A 21,025-nucleotide genomic window follows, 5' to 3' on the forward strand; every position below is an offset into this window, starting at 1 on the left:
GAATAATTGAATTGATGTACTTATACTTAATAAAGATCTGAATGAAGGTCTTTTATTTGCAACAAAGTATTTTTACAATTAAGAACGGCTACTTTTGCTGAAATATACAATCTGATTAATTCTTCCACCTCTGTTTATTTGCTTTGATGTTCTTTGGGTCCCACTTTAACCATAGGTTATAAAATAATCACGTGATACAGGCGCTACGGTATGGTTGTCATGGAAACTAGCTCCTCATCAAACAGCGTCCGGGCTCGCGACTGCAGCAAGCGACAACGTGAAAGGAACCACGGACATATTCTGTAATTTCATTTGGGGTTAGTACAACAAACTCACAGTCTTCGTGAATTGAACCACAGTTTAACAGAGAGCCATTTTGAGAAAGAAAAGGCGACATATGTGAAATAAAATGTAATAGAGTTGGTTGTATCTCCTCATCGCTACTGTTGTCACGGTGAGCTAACAAACGTGAATCCCGTCCAGGACCTTCAAAGTAAAAAGGCTTGTTTGAGATGAGGGTTTCTATTAAAATCATTATGATGATGTTAGAGGGGCTTCTGACGGACAAACTCGCAGTATTTACACTTTATCTCATTTACAATCAGCACCTTCAACTATTTATATCCAACAAATGCTTTCACAAAGTGAGTTGTTTCACTTTGAAATAGCAACAAGGTGGGTCTGTGCTTTAGACTTTTCACACCATGGGTGGGATTCCTGAAGTTTTATTAATAAGAATGACCAACAATTTATGAAGGTACTGAGTGCACTTTTAGTTTTGAAAGTATTTATTTGTTTACTTGTTGGTTGTTTGTTCTGATGTTCAATATGTTATGGTGTTTTAATTAGAATAAATTATATAAATGTTCCCAATAAGTGACTTTTTGTATGCATTTCTCAAATGAAGTGTTGAAGGTTAAGGCATAACTGTTTTATTCAAATTAGATTATCCTATTAGGTGAAAATAGGATAGGCGCTGCAGTGGAAATGCGCCATAAGACTATGGGTGTTTCTCAATGTCGAGGACGCTTGCTTGGTAGCACATGTCTTCCGAGTCACTTACTTCAGAAGCGAGGCAAGAATCCTTCCTAGCTTCGGAAAACAAAGAATTGTGGTGTGCAGGTGTGCGTCATATGAGAGGCCCCGCCTTAAATGGAGCGCTATTTCCGCCAAAGATTTGGAGATTGGTCCGTGCGCAAAGCATTGTGGGGATTTTAAGACCGCGGAGTCTACACATGTGCAGCCTCGAAATTTCTCGCTACGAAGTACGCCGGCCTCGGTAGAATTCCAAGTATGCTGGACATTGGAACAGTCCTTCAGCGGCACTCGATGACGTAGTATACTTGAAATAGTGGCTCTGTAGCAGCCTTCCTCCACATTGAGGCAGTTTCTCAATCGCGAGGATGCTTGCTTGGTAGCACATGTCTTCCGAGTCACTTCCTCCAGAAGCTAGGCAAGAATCCTTCCTGGCATTTGGAAAACAAAGAGTGGAACAGGCTAGCAAGTGTGCAGGTGTACGTCATATGAGAGGCCCCGCCTTACATTTTCCGCCACAGATTTGGGGAAATTGTGGGGATTTGAAGGACGCGAAGTCTACACATGTGCAGCCTCGAAATTACCCCCAAACCAAGGATGCAGCCGCGGTGGAATTCCAAGTATGCTGGAGATTGGAACAGTCCTTCGGCGGCACTCGATGACGTAGTATCCTTGAAATATTGGCTTGGAAGCCAGTTTCCTCGCGTTTGAGAAACGGCCTGAGAAACACCCAGTGTAACATTTGTATACATATATTTTGATTATTATATGACAAATATGTAAAATCAAACAATACATTTTAAAGCACGTGGACGTCACAATTAAATAAAAACATAAATTAAATAAAAAAATAACTGAAAAAGAAGTGACGAATGAATGCAAAATCCAGGATTCAACACTCCATGTTTCAATATGTATTAATAACAACACACTCTATCTTACTCTCACGTACTTTACTTGCAATGTTCCACAAGATACAATGCAACATCCTAGCCGTGCTAACTTCAGAACTAACGCTCATGCCTGGTCCCTCGGCTGATGTCGTCCCCTCGGGCCACCTGTGCGTCAACAAATAATGTCCCCCTGAGCAACGTATATTGCAACAACCCAACCATCACAATACGGAGTAGAGATGTCCCGATCCGATCACGTGATCGGGGATCGGAGCCGATCACGTGATTTTCAAAAGATCGGAATCGGGAGAAAAAAATCGGCGATCGGGATTTTAAAAGATTATTATTTTTTAAATACTTTCTTTTTTTTTTTTTATTCAATGTTACGAAACAAAAATGACCATGTTCAAGTCTTAAAGTCATCCTGAGGCCTTAGTTTTGTTTTCAAATTACACAACATCATGTATGTGTTGCTTCTTTGGGGTTTGTTTTCATAGACCTGGTTGCTTATTTCTCTCAAATCTGGCAACAGAGTGGGCAGGGCGCAGTGTCTAATTGTAGCAGCAAGCTAACGAGTACTGATAAGCTTTATTTTGTTTTGATCCAATGCTGCACAACTGAACTGATCTAATGCTGCTGTGAAAAAAAGAAGCTATATCCATGTTGGATAGAATATCCAATTTAAATAAAAAAATAACCTTAAGGGACAACTTGAATGGTTTTTTTCCTCTTAATGCATTGCATAAAGATCGGATCGGGAAAAATCGGTATCGGCAATTGTCAAAATCAAATGATCGGAATCGGATCGGGAGCAAAAAAAGGTGATCGGGACATCCCTAATACGGAGCGAAAAGTTTAACCACAAGAATCAAGACTACATGTATATGAGCTACCACTAAACGACTCACAGTCTGAAAATTACCATTAAATAAAACCCTGGACGTTTACTTTTCATTTTAAGCATTGTTTTAAGGTGTAAACATTTCATTTTCAACTGCGCATTCCCGTGACAAGGGACGTGCATTTCACGCCGGGGGTGCATCTTTTGGCAAAACACCGGCACCGCCCTTAAAATGTTTATGTTTTTAAACGGCATCATTGAAGTTGCGCTGACAGGCGACAGAGGTCCACCGTTTCCCCGCAGCGAGGCTCCCCCAACGTTGACAGTTCACTAGCACCCCCCGTTGACAATTCACTACCCCCCCCTTCAAATAATGTATGCACTGTCATTTCCCCATGTAAACATAACAGTCTGCAATGAAATGGTGTCTCCTGTGTGCTCCACTTCCTCCTTGGCGCAGCGGTAACTTTCTCCAATTAAAAAAAAGTCGGGATAACGGGTTATTTTCTCATGCACATGAGATACTTTCTCGTGCTCACAAGATACTTTTTCGTGCGAATGAGAAACTAGCCCGTTACCCTGACTTCTTTTTTTCTCTCTTTTTTTTTTTCCATGCCCCTTTGCTCCGTACTATACTAATTAAACAGCTTAAATAGTATTATTTCATTGTTCATTTCAGTCTGTAACACATACAATAAAAGGTAATACATGTTTGTTTATGTATATTATCGCAGTGTACCATTTCTGTTTACATAATGTATATAAATGAGAATTAGCATTGGCACATGATTGATGCTCTGATCTTAATGCAGAACATGTCTTTAGAAAAAATGTACACGCACATTGAAGAAGAGCTTGGTATTACACTGAATTATATGAGGCTAACCCATGTTACACATTCCCTCCCCCAGGTTGTCATGCAGGATAACAGGAATGGGAAGATTCCATTCCCTCCACCCATCAGCAGAGACAGGGTCATCTGGGAATTTCCAAAGGTACGTCCTGTTTTCTCCAAGGAGACAATGGTCTGATCCAATTCAATCATGGGCAAAGGAAACCCCCTTCTTTTAAATGAGATCACTGGTTAGAATCGTAGAAGTGGGGGTCTAGAAGATGTTTGTTTAATTGGAAACGTGTGACTTCTTCTAACTGACTTTCTTAGCAAGGGAAATCAGTGTCAGATACTTGCACTCAGATTCATTATGGGCTGTTGAAGTCAGCGACCCAATCACAGACTCAGTCCAAATATCCTTCTTCCCTCAAAATCTTTATTTGGAGAGGAATCTATAATATTTGACAACTTATGCTAATGGGGCCAGTTGCAGGTTATCTCTGCAACTGCCCTGATCCTTGTTTTCCTAAGAATGTACAATATTATAGAATGCATGCCTGCATGCATATATTCTGTGTTCTCCATTTGTGTTGATGCCATTAAGGCGTTGGAAAGGTCTTGTGTTCAATGTAAGATGCTGAATATTGAGAGCACAAGGTTCTAATAGTAGGAAATCAAAGTGCTTGCCCCAGTTTCAAGTTAGTTTGCAGACATCACACACAAACAAGATAGAGGCTGTAGGTCTGATGTTGCATTACCACAGAGTCCAGTTGAGTAGCTCAGTAAAGCAGACATCCACCCCCTGTATTCTGTCCCAGTTAATAACTATGTGGCTTTTCCATCGGTGGGACTTATAACAGCCGACTTGAGGAATATCTCTAACAATGATTGGATTATTAAAGTTTGAACCTACAATCATTTCATGGTCCCAAGCAGATGAGAATTGACCTTTTCTGTAGTGCCATCCTCATTTTCAATTGCCTCAGTGAAATGTAACCTATCACATGGATTTCCATACATGTTGGTAATGGTACAATTGTCCTGCTTCGGTGACTTTTCATCTTCTGCAATCATCAAATCAAATGTCTACCTAATGAATTGATAACATATATTATACAGGCATTCATGGGTTCCATACAATGTATCCTAAAGACTTGGGTGATCCTTTTTGTGAGGGAAACTTCTGAAGCAATTCGAAACAGGACTGAGAGACACGAGGAGAACTGGAGCTTTGATGGCAAACAATGACGGTTTACTTGGAGCTTCGGCCGGAGAATTGTAGTTGGAGGTTTTCATTAATTCGGAGTGTAATAATTAGGGATGCACCGAATATTCGGCCGCCGAAAATTATCGGCCGAAAATGGTTAAAAAGGCTCTTTCGGCTTTCGGCCGAAAGGGTTTTAGCACCGAAAAAATATCACCGAATGTCAGAGAACAGGGTTACGTTGGTAAGCTAACGTGTTGTTGTGATGACGTAATCAAAACGCAGCGACAAGCACGGCGCGCGACCATGCTCGCGGCTGGCTCACAGCCAACATGTCTGCCGCTTGGAGATATTTAAAAATATCAGAGAAAGAGGCGCGGATTGCGATTTGTAAAACGTGTTCAGCTGACATTTCTCGAGGGGGTGTAACTGCAAAGACTTTCACCACTTCGGGATTACTCCACCACTTGAAATCAAAACACCCGGACAAATATGCGGAGTAAGATCAAATCACAAGCACTGACAGCGAGAGACTGTTCAGCGCTGCCACTCATGTGCTTGATGAGAAGAGGAACAGACTTATGGCTGATAAAGCAGAGAAGCTAATGTTCATTAAAAATAACCTCCCACTTTTCCTTAATAAGTAGACAAGGCTGGCTTATCATAAGCTTATCTAGTTCTACATGTCTACTCTATACCCACTTTCCTGAACAATTTTCATTGTGAGTTATAATTCACCATCTCAGGTTATCATTAGGGGGAAATGACAGCAGCACAGTGTTCAATATATTGTACTTTCGTTATCTAAATGATACAATGTTGTTTACATTGCTCATGAGGACAGACCACCTTATTTGCAGATTCTTGAAATTGTAATTTAATTTGTAATTGATTGTGGATTTTGTATCCAGTTTTCACTTTATGTATCTTTATACAATGTGTACTACTTTGCTTATGAGGACAGACAGCCTTATTTAGATTCTTGAAATTCAATTGTAATTTCATTTGTAAATAGTTACATTCATGTGGATTTATCCAGTTTGCACATTTGTATGCATGCACTTATAGGTGCATTTGTTGTTGTTGAAGCTTTGCTGTTACAGTCTTTATTTACACTATTTTGTTGTGGGCCTACTGGCCTAGATGTTTATGCAGTTTTAAAGCACCTTGGCTTTGTTCTGAATGCACTTTGTTGTAGTTATCCTACAGAGAAAAGAAAATGCACTTGACTTGGAATTAATGTACTGTATGCATTCAAAAGTGCTGAATAAATGTTTTATGGACCCATACTAGTGATTATTATTTAAGTTAAGTTTTGCCATAATCATGTCTTTTTCCATAATCAGGAAGCTGAACAACATTGGCAAAAAATGTATACATTATATATATATATATTTCTATTAATCATTTTCGGCCTTTCGGCATTCGGTTTTCGGCCAACTGTTTCCTATTTTCGGTATCGGTTTCGGCCAAGAATTTCCCATTCGGTGCACCCCTAGTAATAATCAACATTCTTCATCAGTGAGACTAAAGAAATATGGACCCTGAATCTAACTAGAGCTGTCGTCCATAGAAAAGACTGTGCACCAGGGAACCTATGTTCCTAAAAATAAGGGTTTCTAGATGTCCCTGAACATAAACTATCTCATGGCGGCTTTTGCTCGGTCATAAGCTGGCAACAACAATCACCCAAGCTGCCCCTCCTTAAGAGAGATAGCAGCAATACCCGAAGGCCGTAGACCTGTGCCGTGGGAAAGGAGACAGTGAAAGGAGAAAATTATTAACTCTGTCAAAGGTTGAATACCTAAGCAAGTTATTCCCTAACACTTTTGACTTTCTGTAGTGCCACTGTTAGGGTTTTGATTGAAATGTTTCAACAACCTATCAATGGATTTCCCTGACGTGTGGTACAAAAACGAGTGTCCCACTCGAGATGAACTGAGTTGAATGAGATCCGTTCACTTTTCATTTAGCATCATCATCACATACATTGTTTAGTTTGGCTAATACTTGATTATTAAATGTTAGGAATCTAACCACTAAACATGGTGAACATAATACTAACCATCTGCATGTTAGCATTAACATTGTTAGCATGTTAGCATTTAACTCAAAGCACTGCTTGGCGTAAGTACAGCCTTTCAGAATCTAAGTCTTGTTATCAGTGTATGTAATGGCAAATACATGTAAGTAATGTATGTTCTTGTTGTTTTTTAGTGCTACACACGTAACGCGGCTCTGCAGCTGAAGAAAGACTGGGACATTCAGGCTAAAGCAGCCTGTAAAGACGGAGCCACCAGTCGTCAGCCGTGAGTCTCCTGATTTGTGTCAATGCCTTAGATTAACATCAAATGAAAAGCTTTAACATCTCACTGTCATGTTGTCTTCTTCGAAGATGGGACCGCCAGAAAATGTCAAAAGTGGTGGTTGTTGGAGACCTGAATGTGGGGAAGACCTGCCTCATTAATAGGTACAAACAACTCAACAATTAGCCAATTAAGACGGAACCTATTTAACTGTGATCACAATATATGGCGAGTGACCTCTTCAAGTAAATCATGAGTACCTGTGATCCTTTATCACAGGGTGCATCACAGTCTATGGGTAGTGGCCAGTTCCTGAATATTGTTTAATCGGATACTGTTAAGAGTTTAAAGATGTAAATAGTATCCAGGTATCTACAATTGAAAAGGATTGACCAGAAAGATATCGTAGTCATTTAGTGATGCACTTCGCCGTGCTGCTAACCATCTTAAAGACAATCAGATTTATCCTGACTGGAAAAGGTTGGAAACCCAGTTCATGCATTAACCTTAGAACATGTTTCTTGACTATATAGTATGAACACATCAGTCTTTTGTAACCAACTGATTCCACCTAAAAGCAGGTTAGGGATTTAGTACTAAAAAAGCAGAATAATTATAGACAAATCTAGTTTGACACTATTCTATTGTGAGTGTAGTTCTGAACACATCAAAAATAAATATGCCTTTTTCAGGTTCTGTAAGGATGTATTTGAAAGAGACTACAAGGCCACCATAGGAGTTGACTTTGAGATTGAGAGGTTTGTGATATCCGGAGTGCCTTTCTCCCTTCAGATGTGAGTAGTTTGATTTGATATTCTACATACATGTAAGTACCTTCTGAGTACTTTTCTTTTTAGTTTTTTGCCATTCTTAAGTACTTTCTTTTCGTTAGCTGGGATACTGCTGGGCAGGAAAAATTCAAGTGCATCGCTACTGCATACTACAGAGGAGCTCAGGGTAAGATCGACTTTTTATTGTGGATCTGATGCTATGTGAGACCAGTTTACATATTAGCTAGTGTAAACTAATAATGCTGACACTTTTTGTTCATCTTTTCCAGTCATTATCACAGTCTTTGACATGGCTGACATTAAGTCCCTCGATCATACAAGGTAGGTCTGACACAACCTTATCATTGGGATAATTCAACAATGTGCCCTTACCTACATTACAATGGTGTTTTCTTAAGACACATACAACATCAGATAATGAATGGCAAAGCTACCACTGAGTCAGCAGCCAGTAATATCAAATTGTAAAGACATCTCTGTCACAATATAACAGCCAGCAATTGTTGCCACACACTGGGATGTAGTAACTTAAAGTAAATGTTAAACACAAAAAGTGACAATGTATCACCATAGCGTATCTGTCAATAATGATAGCTATCTATCATTCCATTCGTTTATTTCCCGGAATTAAGTATCTAGATGTAACATTTATTGTCTAAGTCATAGTCATGGCAATTTAGACTCAATAGGCATTTTGGTGGTGATTTAGAGATCTGGAACCAGAATGATCTAAAGCATATACATGTTTATAAAAATCTCTAATATACATCCATACATCCATTATCTGTGAGTGCTTATCCTTTACAGGGTCACAGGATTCTGTATAGTATAGAGTCAAATTCAAATACTACATACAACTGGAAGGGCATGTTTCACATTCAAATAATGTAAGAACTTTGTTTTGTTTTTATAGCCAATGGTTGGAGGAGGCCATGAGAGAAAATGAACCTGACTCCTGTTTCATTTTCTTGGTTGGCACTAAGAGTGACCTAATGGTGAACATATTTTATTTGATTGTATATGTTTACTATGCAAACAACCCATTGTTCTTCTTTTACCCAACTTTCTCCTTCTTTAGCCTTTAGAAGAAAGACAGCGAACAGAAAAAGATGCCATCAGGATAGCAAGAGAAATGCATGCAGAGTTTTGGGCTGTTTCGTCTAAAACAGGTCAAACCAAGAGCTTATACTTGTCACTGCTATATAGTACATTGGGAAAACAAGCATACAAATAGTATTGTCTTTGCAGAGCGCCACCGTAAGAAAGTATACCTTTTTCTTTATTTTCAGGGGAGAACGTGCAGGGTTTTTTCTTCAGGGTGGCCGCCTTGGCCTTTGAGAAGTGCATGCTGAAGGACATGGAGAATGGAGCCCCTGCTAGCATCGGATGTGGAAATAGTATCAGTAAGAAATAACATAGCTCCTAATAAATAGAGATGTTGATAATGAAAGCATTGAGGCTAATTTAATGTACCCATAATCTTTGTGTCGACAGAATCAGATCGGGCCAACCTGGAGGAGGCGGTGGCGCAGCAAGACACAAAGAGAAGCTGCTGCTGATGTTCCATTTAAATCTTTAAAACTGCCATATATTCTGATTGCAAAAGGTTCAACCAGTATGAGCTCCTGGAAGCCGATGTTATTGATGGAAAGGGTCACTGTTTGCTGAAACTAAATTAAATGAATTTGACATTTGTTATGGGATAGTTGTCAGTATTTCATCCAGAATGTTCTAACATAAAACATTAAAGAAGGCTAATAACAAATCAAATCAGCGTCTCAAATTAATCGTTTTAGTTTATTGGTCTTTTTTTTCTGTTAAATACAAACTCCATTTTGTCCACCCCCATGGTGGCCAAGGGCCAATAACTTTTGGTAAAAACCCTTGTATGGGTGCTTAAGAATTTCTTTGCTACTTTTTTATACAGTATTGTGGTGGAATATATGTCACCTCTTACTGTGGGTTATAAAGGTTTATTTAAAGTGTGTTTACTTTTATCTAATGCAAGTGTAAACAGTATTTTTGTCAACTAATAAAGTGGTTTATCAGCTGTCTGAAGTGTTCTGTCATGATTATATTAAAATTATGTCGGGCTACGCAAGATTTACGCGCAACATTCATAATGTGTTCCTTAATGATTAGGACTTTCTTATCCCCTGTAAAACACCAAATGCTTATACATGCTTGCCTTTATTAATTAGATGGTCCCAGAGATGGTCCTTATATGTAAACAAAGATGAATGAACTAACATATGCATCACATCATAGTCGTATGACCTTTCAATTGGATCATGCAGATTTGTTTGATGTATACGTACATATTATGAAGGAAAAGGTCTTGTATGTTTGGAATTTGGGTGAATTCATGGACATAATGGGGTCAACCGTAAGAAACATACCTTTTAATCTTAGTAAAAATAAAGCGGAGTGAGCCCTCTTGCTTCGCTAAATACTCTCTGACCCACGGCTAACCAATCACATCTCGCATGTCCATGTTTTGGAGGAAGTGTAACCAGTGAGAGCTAGCTAGTTAGCTGCTTTCTAATTCCAAGTTGAAAACGTACTTACAAGTTAAAGTTATTTTAACGTTGGTGCTAATGTTAGTTTCTAATAGTTCAGTCGCTGTGGGCTTCTCAAATGAGACACGTGCTAAGCTAGCGTATGTCAACATCCCAGGGCAGGTTGTGCTGCTAAAGGAGTTCGAGTTGTTGAGAAGAGCCTGCTGAGGTACTTCTATATGTATTCTATACGTTCGCTTGTTCTTACCTATCTACGTTAATGTGTTATTGAATAATCCAATAAGTCATAGTAATACAAAAATACCTCTTGAATGTATTGTAGTTTGGTGATATGGAATACAAATACTCATATGTTATTGCCTGCAACTGTAAGAAGTCACATAACAAGTTAATATGTTGATCTCCAGCTGGTTCATTATGAAGACCAACAAATCATATAAGCTTGTGCTGCACAAGAAAGGCTTTGGTGGTAGTGGTAAGCAATCACCTCCAATTCATACTTTCAAAATAAATGATTCTCTTGTGAAAAATGTGATTTCTATCAAATTGTTTTACAAATGAACTTTTCCTTTGAACAGATGATGAGTTGGTTGTCAACCCAAAGGTTTTCCCTCAAGTCAGTCTGAGGGATATCATTGAGATTGCACACCCTACAGATGAGTACAGGTGAGACTGCACAATGAGAGGATTTCTGTGGAATGTTCCTCTTCATATTGTTACACTTCTGACTTTATAATCTGGTCATGTCTCTTTTTTATTCCCAGTCCTCTTCTGCTTCAGGTGAAGAGCCTAAAAGAGGACCTCCAGAAAGGTACATTCATTATGATCAAAAGTTTGAATGTATAAATGTTTGCTATATCTCAAAAATGAAAGGAGTCTAGATCGAATACTTTGATATTATTGAATTACGTATTTTTTCAAGCAGAAATGCATAACATAACCTAGTTCCTGTTTCAAAATAAAAAATATATATATATTTCTTCCTTTTTCTTTGTATATGTAAACCCAATCAGCAGTAAATCTGATTCTGAAGCTGCACAGATGAAATAGTGATAACATTATAGTAATGTAATTTCTTAAACTAATACCTTGATTTATTGTGTTCCTATCCAGAGACCATCAGTGTGGATCAGACTGTAGCACAAGCCTTCAAGCTGCGTGCTTACCAGGATGTCATTGTTAACATTGTGGACCCAAAGGTATGTTCACTGCGACCTATCTGCCTCTCCACGCTCTGTCAGCGAACAGAATCTCTCATAGTTTCGCTTTTTCCTGCAGGATGTAACACTGGACCTGGTGGAGCTGACCTTCAAGGACCAGTACATCGGCAGAGGAGACATGTGGAGGCTGAAGAAGAGTCTGGTGGGACATGAGAAGGATCATATCTGGATACAATGTGAAAAGGAAAAGTTATGTGAGGTTTTAACATGTATCATTTGGATTCCAGGTGAGCACATGTGCTTATGTGACGCAGAAAGTGGAGTTTGCTGGAATCAGGTACTGATAATTAATTGTATTCTCTACACTCTATTTACAATAAAGGCATGCAGGGTGACATTACATTAAAAGTAAAAGAACATTTACATACCTCTTTATTTTGCTTTTCATTGATTTGGTATTGTATTTTCTTTTCACTCTCAAAATGTGTGCATATACTGTGTATGTGCTTGTATATATGTGTATGTATACATAGCATTTTGTTTATCTATGTGTATTTACATACTGTACAGACACACATGGAATCCCACGTCCTAAGTTTGCAGTTAAAATACCTTAATATTTGGGTCCCTGACCAGAAACGTTGAAACCGAATGACTAACAGGAGGGCTTTTTTCTTTATATGCTTTCTGCCCTCCCGCTTCTTCTAATCATGTTTTCGATTGTCTGTTTTATTAATTATCTGTATTAATATTGCATTGAATTAGTAGAAGGGCAATAACACATAGAGGCTTTATAAGACGGTTGTTTTTTGTTTAATTTGATCTCAGCTGTCCCTTGCTTTGTTTTCTTTATATGCAATGGTGATGGTGAGTGTATAATGTGTCTGTCACTACATGCAAGCTCATGCTGTTTTCATTTTGCAGAGCCCAGGCCAGTGAACTGTGGGTGAAGGGAGAGAAAGTGACCTGTGGGTACATCAGTGAAGACACTAGGGTAAGAGCAGTTTGAAAACAGATATTTACCAACAGCTCAACAATACTTGAAGTAATCCCAATCTAAATTTAACACAAAAAGTAAGGAAATGTGTGTTTGGTAAATTATTTCTTTGTATGAACAACTTATACCATTGGAAAGCCAGTATAATTACCTTTTGAAATGGTGCCACATTTGTGAGGAACATGCATCAGTGGGATGAGCAGCAGAGCTGAGAATGTGGGTTGCGGCAATGACCATTTGACAAATCTCCTCTATCAATGCCAAACAGCAGTTTTACCTGCTGACTCTCTTTTGGTTGGGTTTGGTGGATTGGATGATTGAAGTCTGATGAAAACAACCAAACACAGCCACCACAGCCTCTCCTCCTCATGCTGGTCACCAGCCTGCTCACACTCTGCTGTAGGATGGCATCCCATTCTTCAATCAGCATTTGTCCCATGTCAGCCACCGTGGTTGTGTTGGTCACTCTGACAGTAAGCTGATGCCACAAGTGTTCAATGGGGTTGAGGTCAGAACTGCAGGCAGGCCATTCCATCCTCTTCACTCCAAAGATCTTCGCTCTGTGGGGTTGAGCGTTGTCACCTTGGAGAATAGAGTTTGGTCCCAGACTCTTGAGGTAGGGGATTGTCACTGGTTGCAGAATTTCATCTCAATATCTCTCTGCATTGAGATTGCCTCCAATGCTGAGAAGCCTGGTTTTTCCAGTGAGTGAGATGCCGCCCCCCACTATCACACTGCCTCCACCAAAATATTTTACTCGTTCGGTGCAGCAATCAGCAAAGCGCTCTCTGCGTCTTCTCTACACTGTGACCCTGTGATCAATGTGCTGTAGGCAGAATCTGGTCTCATCGCTGAACATAATGTTCCTCCACATGTTGAGGTTCTAGTGCAAGTGGGCCTGACGGTGAATGGCAGTCATGGCAGGCTCCTGGCAGCCGTACAAGACCGGAGAGTGGCTGCTGTTTGGCATTGGAAGAGGAGATTTGTCACATTTTTCATGGGCGCAACGCACATACTCAGCTCTGCTGCTCATCCCACTGATGCATGTTCCTCCCAAATGTGGCACCATTTGAAAGGTAAGAACTTTCCAACGGTATAAGATTTATGGCCAAGAAGCATTGTTACAACAAAGAAATAAGGTGCAGTCAGTAGAGTGCCGATCTTGCCAGGTGTCTCCCCCTCCTCCCAAACAAAGAAGAGTTAAATCTGACTCAATTCTCCATCCTGTCTCCCTTGAAGTCAACATGGTGGAAAATAAAACAGATTTTTTTCACGTTCTCTCATACCTTACTTTTGTGGATCGTAACAAATCAGGTTGTTGTTTCCATTCAAAATGAGTGCTTCCATTCAAAATGAGAGCTAACTCTATTGGTGTAATTGCTTTAGCCACGGCAAAGGCCAACTTTAACCTGTAACACACAGGGAAGGCTTGCTTTGAGCCAGCGGAGTGCTGGTCACTGTGTTATCAAACAGTCAATTGCATGATTTCACCAATTGTTATTCACAGCCAACACTGATCAAACAGTCTGATGGGTCCAGTGGTATGCATGTTCAGCTGTGGACAGAAACACATGTATAAACACCGGCTTATGCCTGGTGGAGATGATGAAGACAATAAATACACACAAATAGTCATTCAAATGTTCACATTAGTCACATCAAATAGACAGGTTAGAGTTAGAAATAAAACAAGAGGTAATATGTAATAATTATACATAATTATATGGTCAAGCAGTATTTCACTTTTTTGCACCACAACTTATGGTGCAATTTAACACATTATGAGAGTGTTGGCAGAAGAGATGCTGGAAATACGTTGGCTTGAAATTCATGTTTCCTTTGACCGCAGGTACACCACAAAAGTTTTGATGACTTACTGATTGAAGGATCGTATGTTAAAAGACATAGAAACTGACTTCCTTAAGCTTTAGAGCTGTTGAATATTCACTGCAGTGTTTATTTATTTGAGTCATCACTCACTTCTCTTGAATGTCTTGATCTTGTGACCCAGGTGGTGTTCCGCTCCACGTCTGCCATGGTGTACATCTTCATCCAGATGAGCTGTGAGATGTGGGACTTTGACATCTATGGTTAGTTGAGCCTCTCACATTGTGTAAGCAGGTTTGATCTGTTTATGTGTATTCATCAGTGATATTAATGTCCTGCTTTCAGGTGATCTGTACTTTGAGAAGGCTGTAAACGGCTTCCTGTCTGACCTTTTTGCCAAGTGGAAGGTTTGTGATTTCTTCTCTTTTTTTCTCTTTTGTTGTAACATGTTCTTTCAAATATGAAACAACAGCAGTGTTTTGATGTTAACACAGGAGAAGAACTGCAGTCATGAGGTGACAGTGGTACTTTTCTCACGTACATTCTACAACGCCAAGACTGTTGGTGAGTGTTTCCTATGTTGTTACCAGAGGTAGAAGAAGTATTCAGATTCAGATTTACTTCAGTAATGGTATAAATACTTTGGCTTAAAAATACTCTATTATTACTAAAAGTTCTGATTTTCTAAATATCAGTTGAAGTGCAGAATTATGATCGACCAAATATACTTAAAGTATCAGAAGCACCGATTATGCACAGTGGGTCTTTTCAAAGTATTATATTTTTAGGGATATTATATTATCTTGTTCATTGCTTACAAATACATGTAAGAGAATTTAAATGTGTCAATTTGAGGCAGTTTCAATTTTTCAATTTGAGGCAATTTCAATTTTTTAATTTGAGGCAATTTTGGATACTTATAAATATCATATAAAAAGGCTAATGTGTATTTATATAGTGGAGTGAAAGTTTAATGAAGCATATCATATAAATACTCAAGTAAAGTACCATTATGACAAAACAAAACAAAACTTAAGTCCCATGTCATGCTTTTCCGGTTATTACCCGTCCCCTTGTGTGTTATGAAGGTTTTTCTGCATGTTAACGGGTCAAAAACCCTCAAGGTAAACCCTGTAGCGAGTAAAATTCTAACACAGAAAATACCTGTCTATGCTGCCCCAGAATGCCTCGTTGGAGATTTCTTCCGGGAACCAAGTGACGTAACGATGACCAAATGAACCCATTGGTCCAAATGGACCAATCCGTGGAGCTCCTCACACACACACACACTCTCTCAGCGGCGAAACTGTGACGCGCTGGGGGGGAGGGTGCTAGTGGAGCCACGCAGCGTCGAAACTGTGGCGTGCTTACACTGTAGGTGCACCGCGTTTGGGGGTGCGGGGGGGGCGGGTGCTAGTGGAGCCTCGCAGATGGGGGTGCTGCAGCCCCCTCAGCATCCCCCCTTCCCGCGTCCCTGGTGCTCAGGCTGAATTCAGGCTGAGTTCAGGCTGAGTTTCGCGATGACTCACTGTCCCGCAGACCCCACGCAGCAAACAGGAAACGACACCAGTAACCCAGCTCACAGGTTATGGCTAGAAAGGATCCGTCTAATGTAAATATGACGTCACGTTCTCGTTCTAACTCTCGTTGTAATCGGAGCGGCTCGGTTGTAATCGGAGCGGCTCGGAAGCGCAGTCACGTGGCTGAATGTTTACGTTTGGGATGGCGAGAAACTAAACTATATTAAGTATGTAAATACTTGTTAGCGGTCTTGCTGTTGAAAGAAGAATGACAACACTGTAGATCAGCAATACTATGGTTTATTTTGTATTCACAGGCAAGTCAACGTTGTTGCAGTAAAAGTCCCAAGATAGTTCCTGGTGCAATAAAATGTATGTTGCATGTTACTGCTGTAGATGTGTTTACCTCTTTTATATCCCGTTGGGTAGTTTAATCTTCAGCAATGCATCATATTCTATAATATCATCATATATGTGTAGCTTTGTCTCTGTCGTATCTTTCAAAAGTAAAGTGAAACAGCTGTTTTCAGTTTTGTGATGATGCATTTTCCAGCTGATCCAAGAGGCTTTTTAAACACCTTACTTGGCTTAAGAGGGAGGGGGATTTTCTCAACACATAAAGGAACACTTTATCCTTCAGTTTATCACAAACATTACATCAACACATTTGGAGATCCTAATTTGAATCCAGTATGTAATTTGATATTAAGGTTTTAATAATGAAATGAGGTCATGAATCGAGTTCAAGGTTAAGATCATCTTTATTATCCTATGTACAAAAATTAACATACAACATTAATATAACAGTAACGAATAAAACAAAATAACATTATGCAACTCTGATCTTCTTGCTGATACTTTTCAAAGTTACTTTTACATTTGCTCTACTTCTCCTGCTACTGTTTGCTCTGCTTTCAACTTCTCTTTCAACTCTGCTCCTTACTCTGCTTTCCCTGTTTCCTCTGTTCTCCTCTCCTCATCTTCTCCTCAGACTATCCTCCTTTTGCTGTATCCTCGCCTCTCTTGTTCTCCTCTCCTCATACTCTCCTCCTTTTGCTGTCTCCTCTCCTCTGTTCTCCTCATCTCCTCTCCTCCTTTTGCTTTTAGATATTTAGACTGTAATGACAGCTTATGATATAGTTTTTATAACTACATCAATCACATGCAATGGATTAAAAACGTTGTTTTACTTACCACCTCTTTACAGCTCCATTCATCTCCAAGCTTCCAACATTCACCTGGCGGTGGTGCCTTGGATGACAACAACTTTTGATATGATACAATACAACAACAATAGTTAACACCTATCCACAGCAATAAGCACAATGAGAAGACTAATGGTCTCTTTTATACCAATTTCTATTGGAGTGAAATGAACTGTGCCATGTCACATAGGATTGGAATGGATGATTGGCTGTGTTTTGTGAATATAGAGGAGATGGCCAAAGTAAATATACTTTGTTCTTACCTAAAGCATCTATCCTCCTCTTCGTACCCCTGCCTGCTCCTCCCGCATTAGACTCTGGGGACTTAGCTTTTAAAATCTTGTTCAAGCTGTCCACTCTGTAGTTGGATCTCATGACCTCAGCTTATGACCCACCCGGCCTGAAAAAGGGTGTCTACGATGGCTGGTACTGAGAGGTGTTATGGTCCTCTTCTGCCTTTTGTGTTTGGGGGGCGTGAAGGTGAGAGGAAGACTACTGTCATGTGGGGTGTGTTGCTTTACGTCCTCCAAAAGATCATTTAGTCTTGATATCACTGTACACATGAACGTCTCATCCTGTAGGTGGTATGTGTGCTCAGTAATTTCGCGCAATAAGGTCCCACACTGCTGTCGTTTCCTATCTCTTGAGGACTTTGAGTGGTTCCCACTGCTCTGATTACAAAGAGAGTTAGAACGAAGTCTCTTCTCGATCTTCCCGCGATCTTCCCGCGTCCCGCCCACCCCGACCCTTTCCGATTACAGCCGAGCCGCTCCGATTACAACAAGAGTTAGAACGAGAACGTGACGTCATATTTACATTAGACGGATCCTTTCTAGCCATAACCCAGCTCACACTGTCCGCTCCAGAAGCGAGCCGCGCAAAGTCCCGCCAATACGGCACCCAGACCCCACGCAGCATTCTCATCTGTTTGTCATTTTCTGGTTGCTAACGCCATTGTAACACATAATCACTGATTTTCCGCTGTAACGGTGGTGGATTCATCAGAACAGAGTGGGCGAGCTGACCAATCAGAGCACAGTGGGCTCATAGGGAGGGGAGGGGGGGGGGCGGGGCAGGAGCTCCAACAAGGCGTTTAGGACAGAGAGTGAATACACATACTATACAGAGATGCTGTATGAGAAACCAATGTTAGTTTGGAACATTGAACAATGTAAATCTATTCTAGTAGACCTCAACAATGGAATTATGATCAGTAGAAATGGCCATGACATGGGACCTTTAAAGTACCAAAACTAAAAGCACTCATGCAGAACGGAAATGTTCAGAATAATTTATTTATCTATATTATATATTTATATAACACCTATAGTATATAACTATTTATTATATAACTGAATCATAGTTAGTAATCCATTTAATTTTGTAGCTGGCATACTGTTGGTGGAGCTTACTTTAAATCCATAATAGTGACCATAATTCAATAGGTTTATACTTATCGTACTGTATTTAATATTTATTAACAGTACCTAATATTTTGACATAAAAGTAGAGAAGTGAAGAGTACAATATAAGCTTTCAAATTGCAGTAGAGTAGAAGTATGAATGAGATTAATGGAAATACCCAAGTAAAAATGACTAAGTATCTCAGTATTGTAAGTAAGTACACAACTAGTACTTCCAATACTGGTTGTCGAGCACAGTGAGTTATTGAAACATTTATCATTCATACAAATGTAATTTCCCTCAGAGGAGTTTCCTGAGATCCTGAGAGGTTCCATCAGGCAGGATCACGATGGACGTTTTTATGAAGACTTTTACAGGTAACCATAGCAACTATACACACATTTGATGAAATAAGTTAAGGTGATCCAAGGTACTTATTAGAGGATGGAGATCATGGTGCGCTTCACTGTTTTGTGCTCAGGGTGGTGGCTCAGAACGAGAGGCGGGATGAGTGGACGTCCCTGCTTGTCACCATCAAGAAGCTCTTCATCCAGTATCCTGTGCTGGTGCGGCTGAAGGAAGAAGGTAGTGGATCTGTCCAGTGTTCAGCTGACTGAAGGTCAGCTGCCTTCTGTAACCAAACTCCTGCTTTGTGTTTCTTCTTTATTTTCTCTCATTCCAGATGGTTTTTCTGTCGGTTACAACTCCACTGCTGCTCAAGGAAACTACCTTGAGGCCATCAACCTTTCCTTCAATGGTGAGTGGTCCAATTCCAGAACATGTCTGATCCCAGAAAAAGAGGAGGTGTTTAATGTGGGCATATAACTGTAACACCTTTATATAGATATTTGACTGTGTGTCCTCATCTGAGAGACAGTGGCTAGGTGACTTATTCTAAATTGTGTTAGTGATCAAACCGAGTTGTTAGAGTGATAATCAGACGGAAATGCTATTGTGACTCGTTCATTATTTAAATCCGTTATTTTATAAAGTTCCTCAGTTGGAATTGCTAAAAAAACATTTCTGTGACCAAGCTGTGTTCATACTGAGTGATTGATTATTTTTCCTATCCAATATTGTGTTTTTACTTTTTAGGATAGGATTTTTTTATTATAGATATATAGGAAAATGTATATAACATGACCATCCTGTCACATTGTCAGATGTACACTACATGATCATTGTGGTCAAAGTGATTCATGATCATTATATTATCTTTAGAAAATCAATAAAATATCCTTAAGCTACTTTCTATATTGTCTCTCTTTAAGGAAATTAATTATATTTGTAATACAAGTGAAGTGAGGAAGAGTAAAAAAGCAGAAAAGTGTACATAAGCATCTTTTTAAGAGAAGATGGATAATTTACAACTGAATTTTTCTAAACATTTTGGGGAACATAGCCTTGCATGGAATATTTAATTTAAAGAAGTTCCTGACCCATCAGAAAGTCACAAAGAAAACTCTTGAATTTTCATAACATTAAATCAAATATATAAACAGGTAGTACTTACGGTACTCATTCTCCTCGTTCACTCTAGTCTCATTCTCTGCGTGAGTTCCAAAGTGTATCCAAAAGTGGAAATCTTGAAAAGTTATTATTTTTAGAAGGATATATCCAGATAAGTCAGCGTCTGTCACTTGTTACTAACTGATAAAGATTAGAAAGCTGACACTGACCATGTCTCCGTAGTTTTTGACAAGCACTACATCAACCGTAACTTTGACCGCACCGGCCAGATGTCGGTGGTCATCACGCCGGGGGTGGGGGTGTTCGAAGTGGACCGTCTGCTTATGATTCTCACCAAACAGCGTATGATTGACAATGGTGAGTGATGACACAATCACGTGTCCAACAGATGGTTTGTATCCTCACTGTAATTTGCTTTGAATAGACACGTCAGCTAAATATAATGTCATATATTGCAAGGTGATTTCTCCCTCTTTAGGTATCGGGGTGGACTTGGTGTGTATGGGCGAGCAGCCATTACACGCTGTACCGTTATTCAAGGTAATACATTCGGACTGTAGATGCTTAGGTCATACACCTGTTGTGAAAACACACACATCAAGTCAGCAGTTTCCTGACCTAGTTAAGGTAAGAGGATTATGATGGAGGAATAGTTTGTGTTGTTGAAATGTAATGCATTATGCAGAGAGATGGAACTTCTCCACCCTCATTGGTAATAATGCGATAATAGAAAGACCTGTCAATACACCAATCCAGTTCAGCAGCAATAAGTACTCAGATATTTACTAAAGTTAAAGTATCAATACTACGGTGTAAAAATAAATTCCTGTATCCAATATTGTACTAAAGAAAAGTATAAAAGTATCAGCATCAAAATATTCTTAAAGTACTCATCATGCAGAATTTTAAAATCATATACATTAAATAATTGTTTTATAATTATTGATGCATCAGTATGTTCATCACTTAAATATTGTATTTGGTTTACTTTAAATACTGCTGGGTTGATAAACCTAAAACA

The 21,025-nt window shown here is 39.4% G+C and overlaps 2 protein-coding genes across 6 annotated transcripts in view; both read left to right on the forward strand.

Moving 5' to 3' along the window:
* The first annotated feature begins 219 nt into the window (after window positions 1-219).
* On the forward strand, window positions 220-9,956 carry rab36 (RAB36, member RAS oncogene family). Its single transcript, XM_079649399.1, has 11 exons — window positions 220-317; window positions 3,681-3,764; window positions 7,023-7,114; window positions 7,201-7,275; window positions 7,804-7,905; window positions 8,004-8,068; window positions 8,172-8,223; window positions 8,816-8,897; window positions 8,981-9,071; window positions 9,192-9,305; window positions 9,397-9,956. Exons 2-11 carry the CDS (start codon window positions 3,687-3,689, stop codon window positions 9,459-9,461), a joined length of 816 nt encoding a protein of 271 aa, XP_079505525.1. The 5' UTR covers window positions 220-317; window positions 3,681-3,686; the 3' UTR covers window positions 9,462-9,956.
* Window positions 9,957-10,372: 416 nt separating this feature from the next.
* The window catches only part of depdc5 (DEP domain containing 5, GATOR1 subcomplex subunit), a 69,992-nt gene continuing 59,339 nt past the window's right edge, over window positions 10,373-21,025 (forward strand). For 2 of the 5 annotated variants that reach the window (XM_079649381.1, XM_079649382.1), the window contains exons 1-16: window positions 10,373-10,629; window positions 10,829-10,896; window positions 11,000-11,087; window positions 11,186-11,232; window positions 11,535-11,620; window positions 11,700-11,783; window positions 11,869-11,918; window positions 12,506-12,575; window positions 14,590-14,668; window positions 14,751-14,812; window positions 14,900-14,969; window positions 18,839-18,911; window positions 19,016-19,119; window positions 19,217-19,291; window positions 20,227-20,361; window positions 20,483-20,631. In XM_079649381.1, coding sequence (XP_079505507.1) covers window positions 10,839-10,896; window positions 11,000-11,087; window positions 11,186-11,232; window positions 11,535-11,620; window positions 11,700-11,783; window positions 11,869-11,918; window positions 12,506-12,575; window positions 14,590-14,668; window positions 14,751-14,812; window positions 14,900-14,969; window positions 18,839-18,911; window positions 19,016-19,119; window positions 19,217-19,291; window positions 20,227-20,361; window positions 20,483-20,631 — 1,230 coding nt within the window. In that variant the 5' untranslated portion in view covers window positions 10,373-10,629; window positions 10,829-10,838. The remainder of the gene's footprint in view (window positions 10,630-10,828; window positions 10,897-10,999; window positions 11,088-11,185; window positions 11,233-11,534; window positions 11,621-11,699; window positions 11,784-11,868; window positions 11,919-12,505; window positions 12,576-14,589; window positions 14,669-14,750; window positions 14,813-14,899; window positions 14,970-18,838; window positions 18,912-19,015; window positions 19,120-19,216; window positions 19,292-20,226; window positions 20,362-20,482; window positions 20,632-21,025) is intronic. The other 3 variants (XM_079649383.1, XM_079649384.1, XM_079649380.1) reach the window with 2 other exon arrangements.

The sequence above is a fragment of the Notothenia rossii genome (genome assembly GCF_949606895.1).
Source record: "Notothenia rossii genome assembly, chromosome: 9".
NCBI lineage: Eukaryota > Metazoa > Chordata > Actinopteri > Perciformes > Nototheniidae > Notothenia > Notothenia rossii.

Bases quoted from the DNA above. Each gene is read 5' to 3' on its own strand.
- rab36 (XM_079649399.1), top strand. From the start codon at position 3,687: ATGCAGGATAACAGGAATGGGAAGATTCCATTCCCTCCACCCATCAGC. The intron at 7,115-7,200 runs GTGAGTCTCCTG...TCTTCTTCGAAG, and splicing joins GGAGCCACCAGTCGTCAGCC to ATGGGACCGCCAGAAAATGT. The intron at 7,906-8,003 runs GTGAGTAGTTTG...TCTTTTCGTTAG, and splicing joins GTGCCTTTCTCCCTTCAGAT to CTGGGATACTGCTGGGCAGG.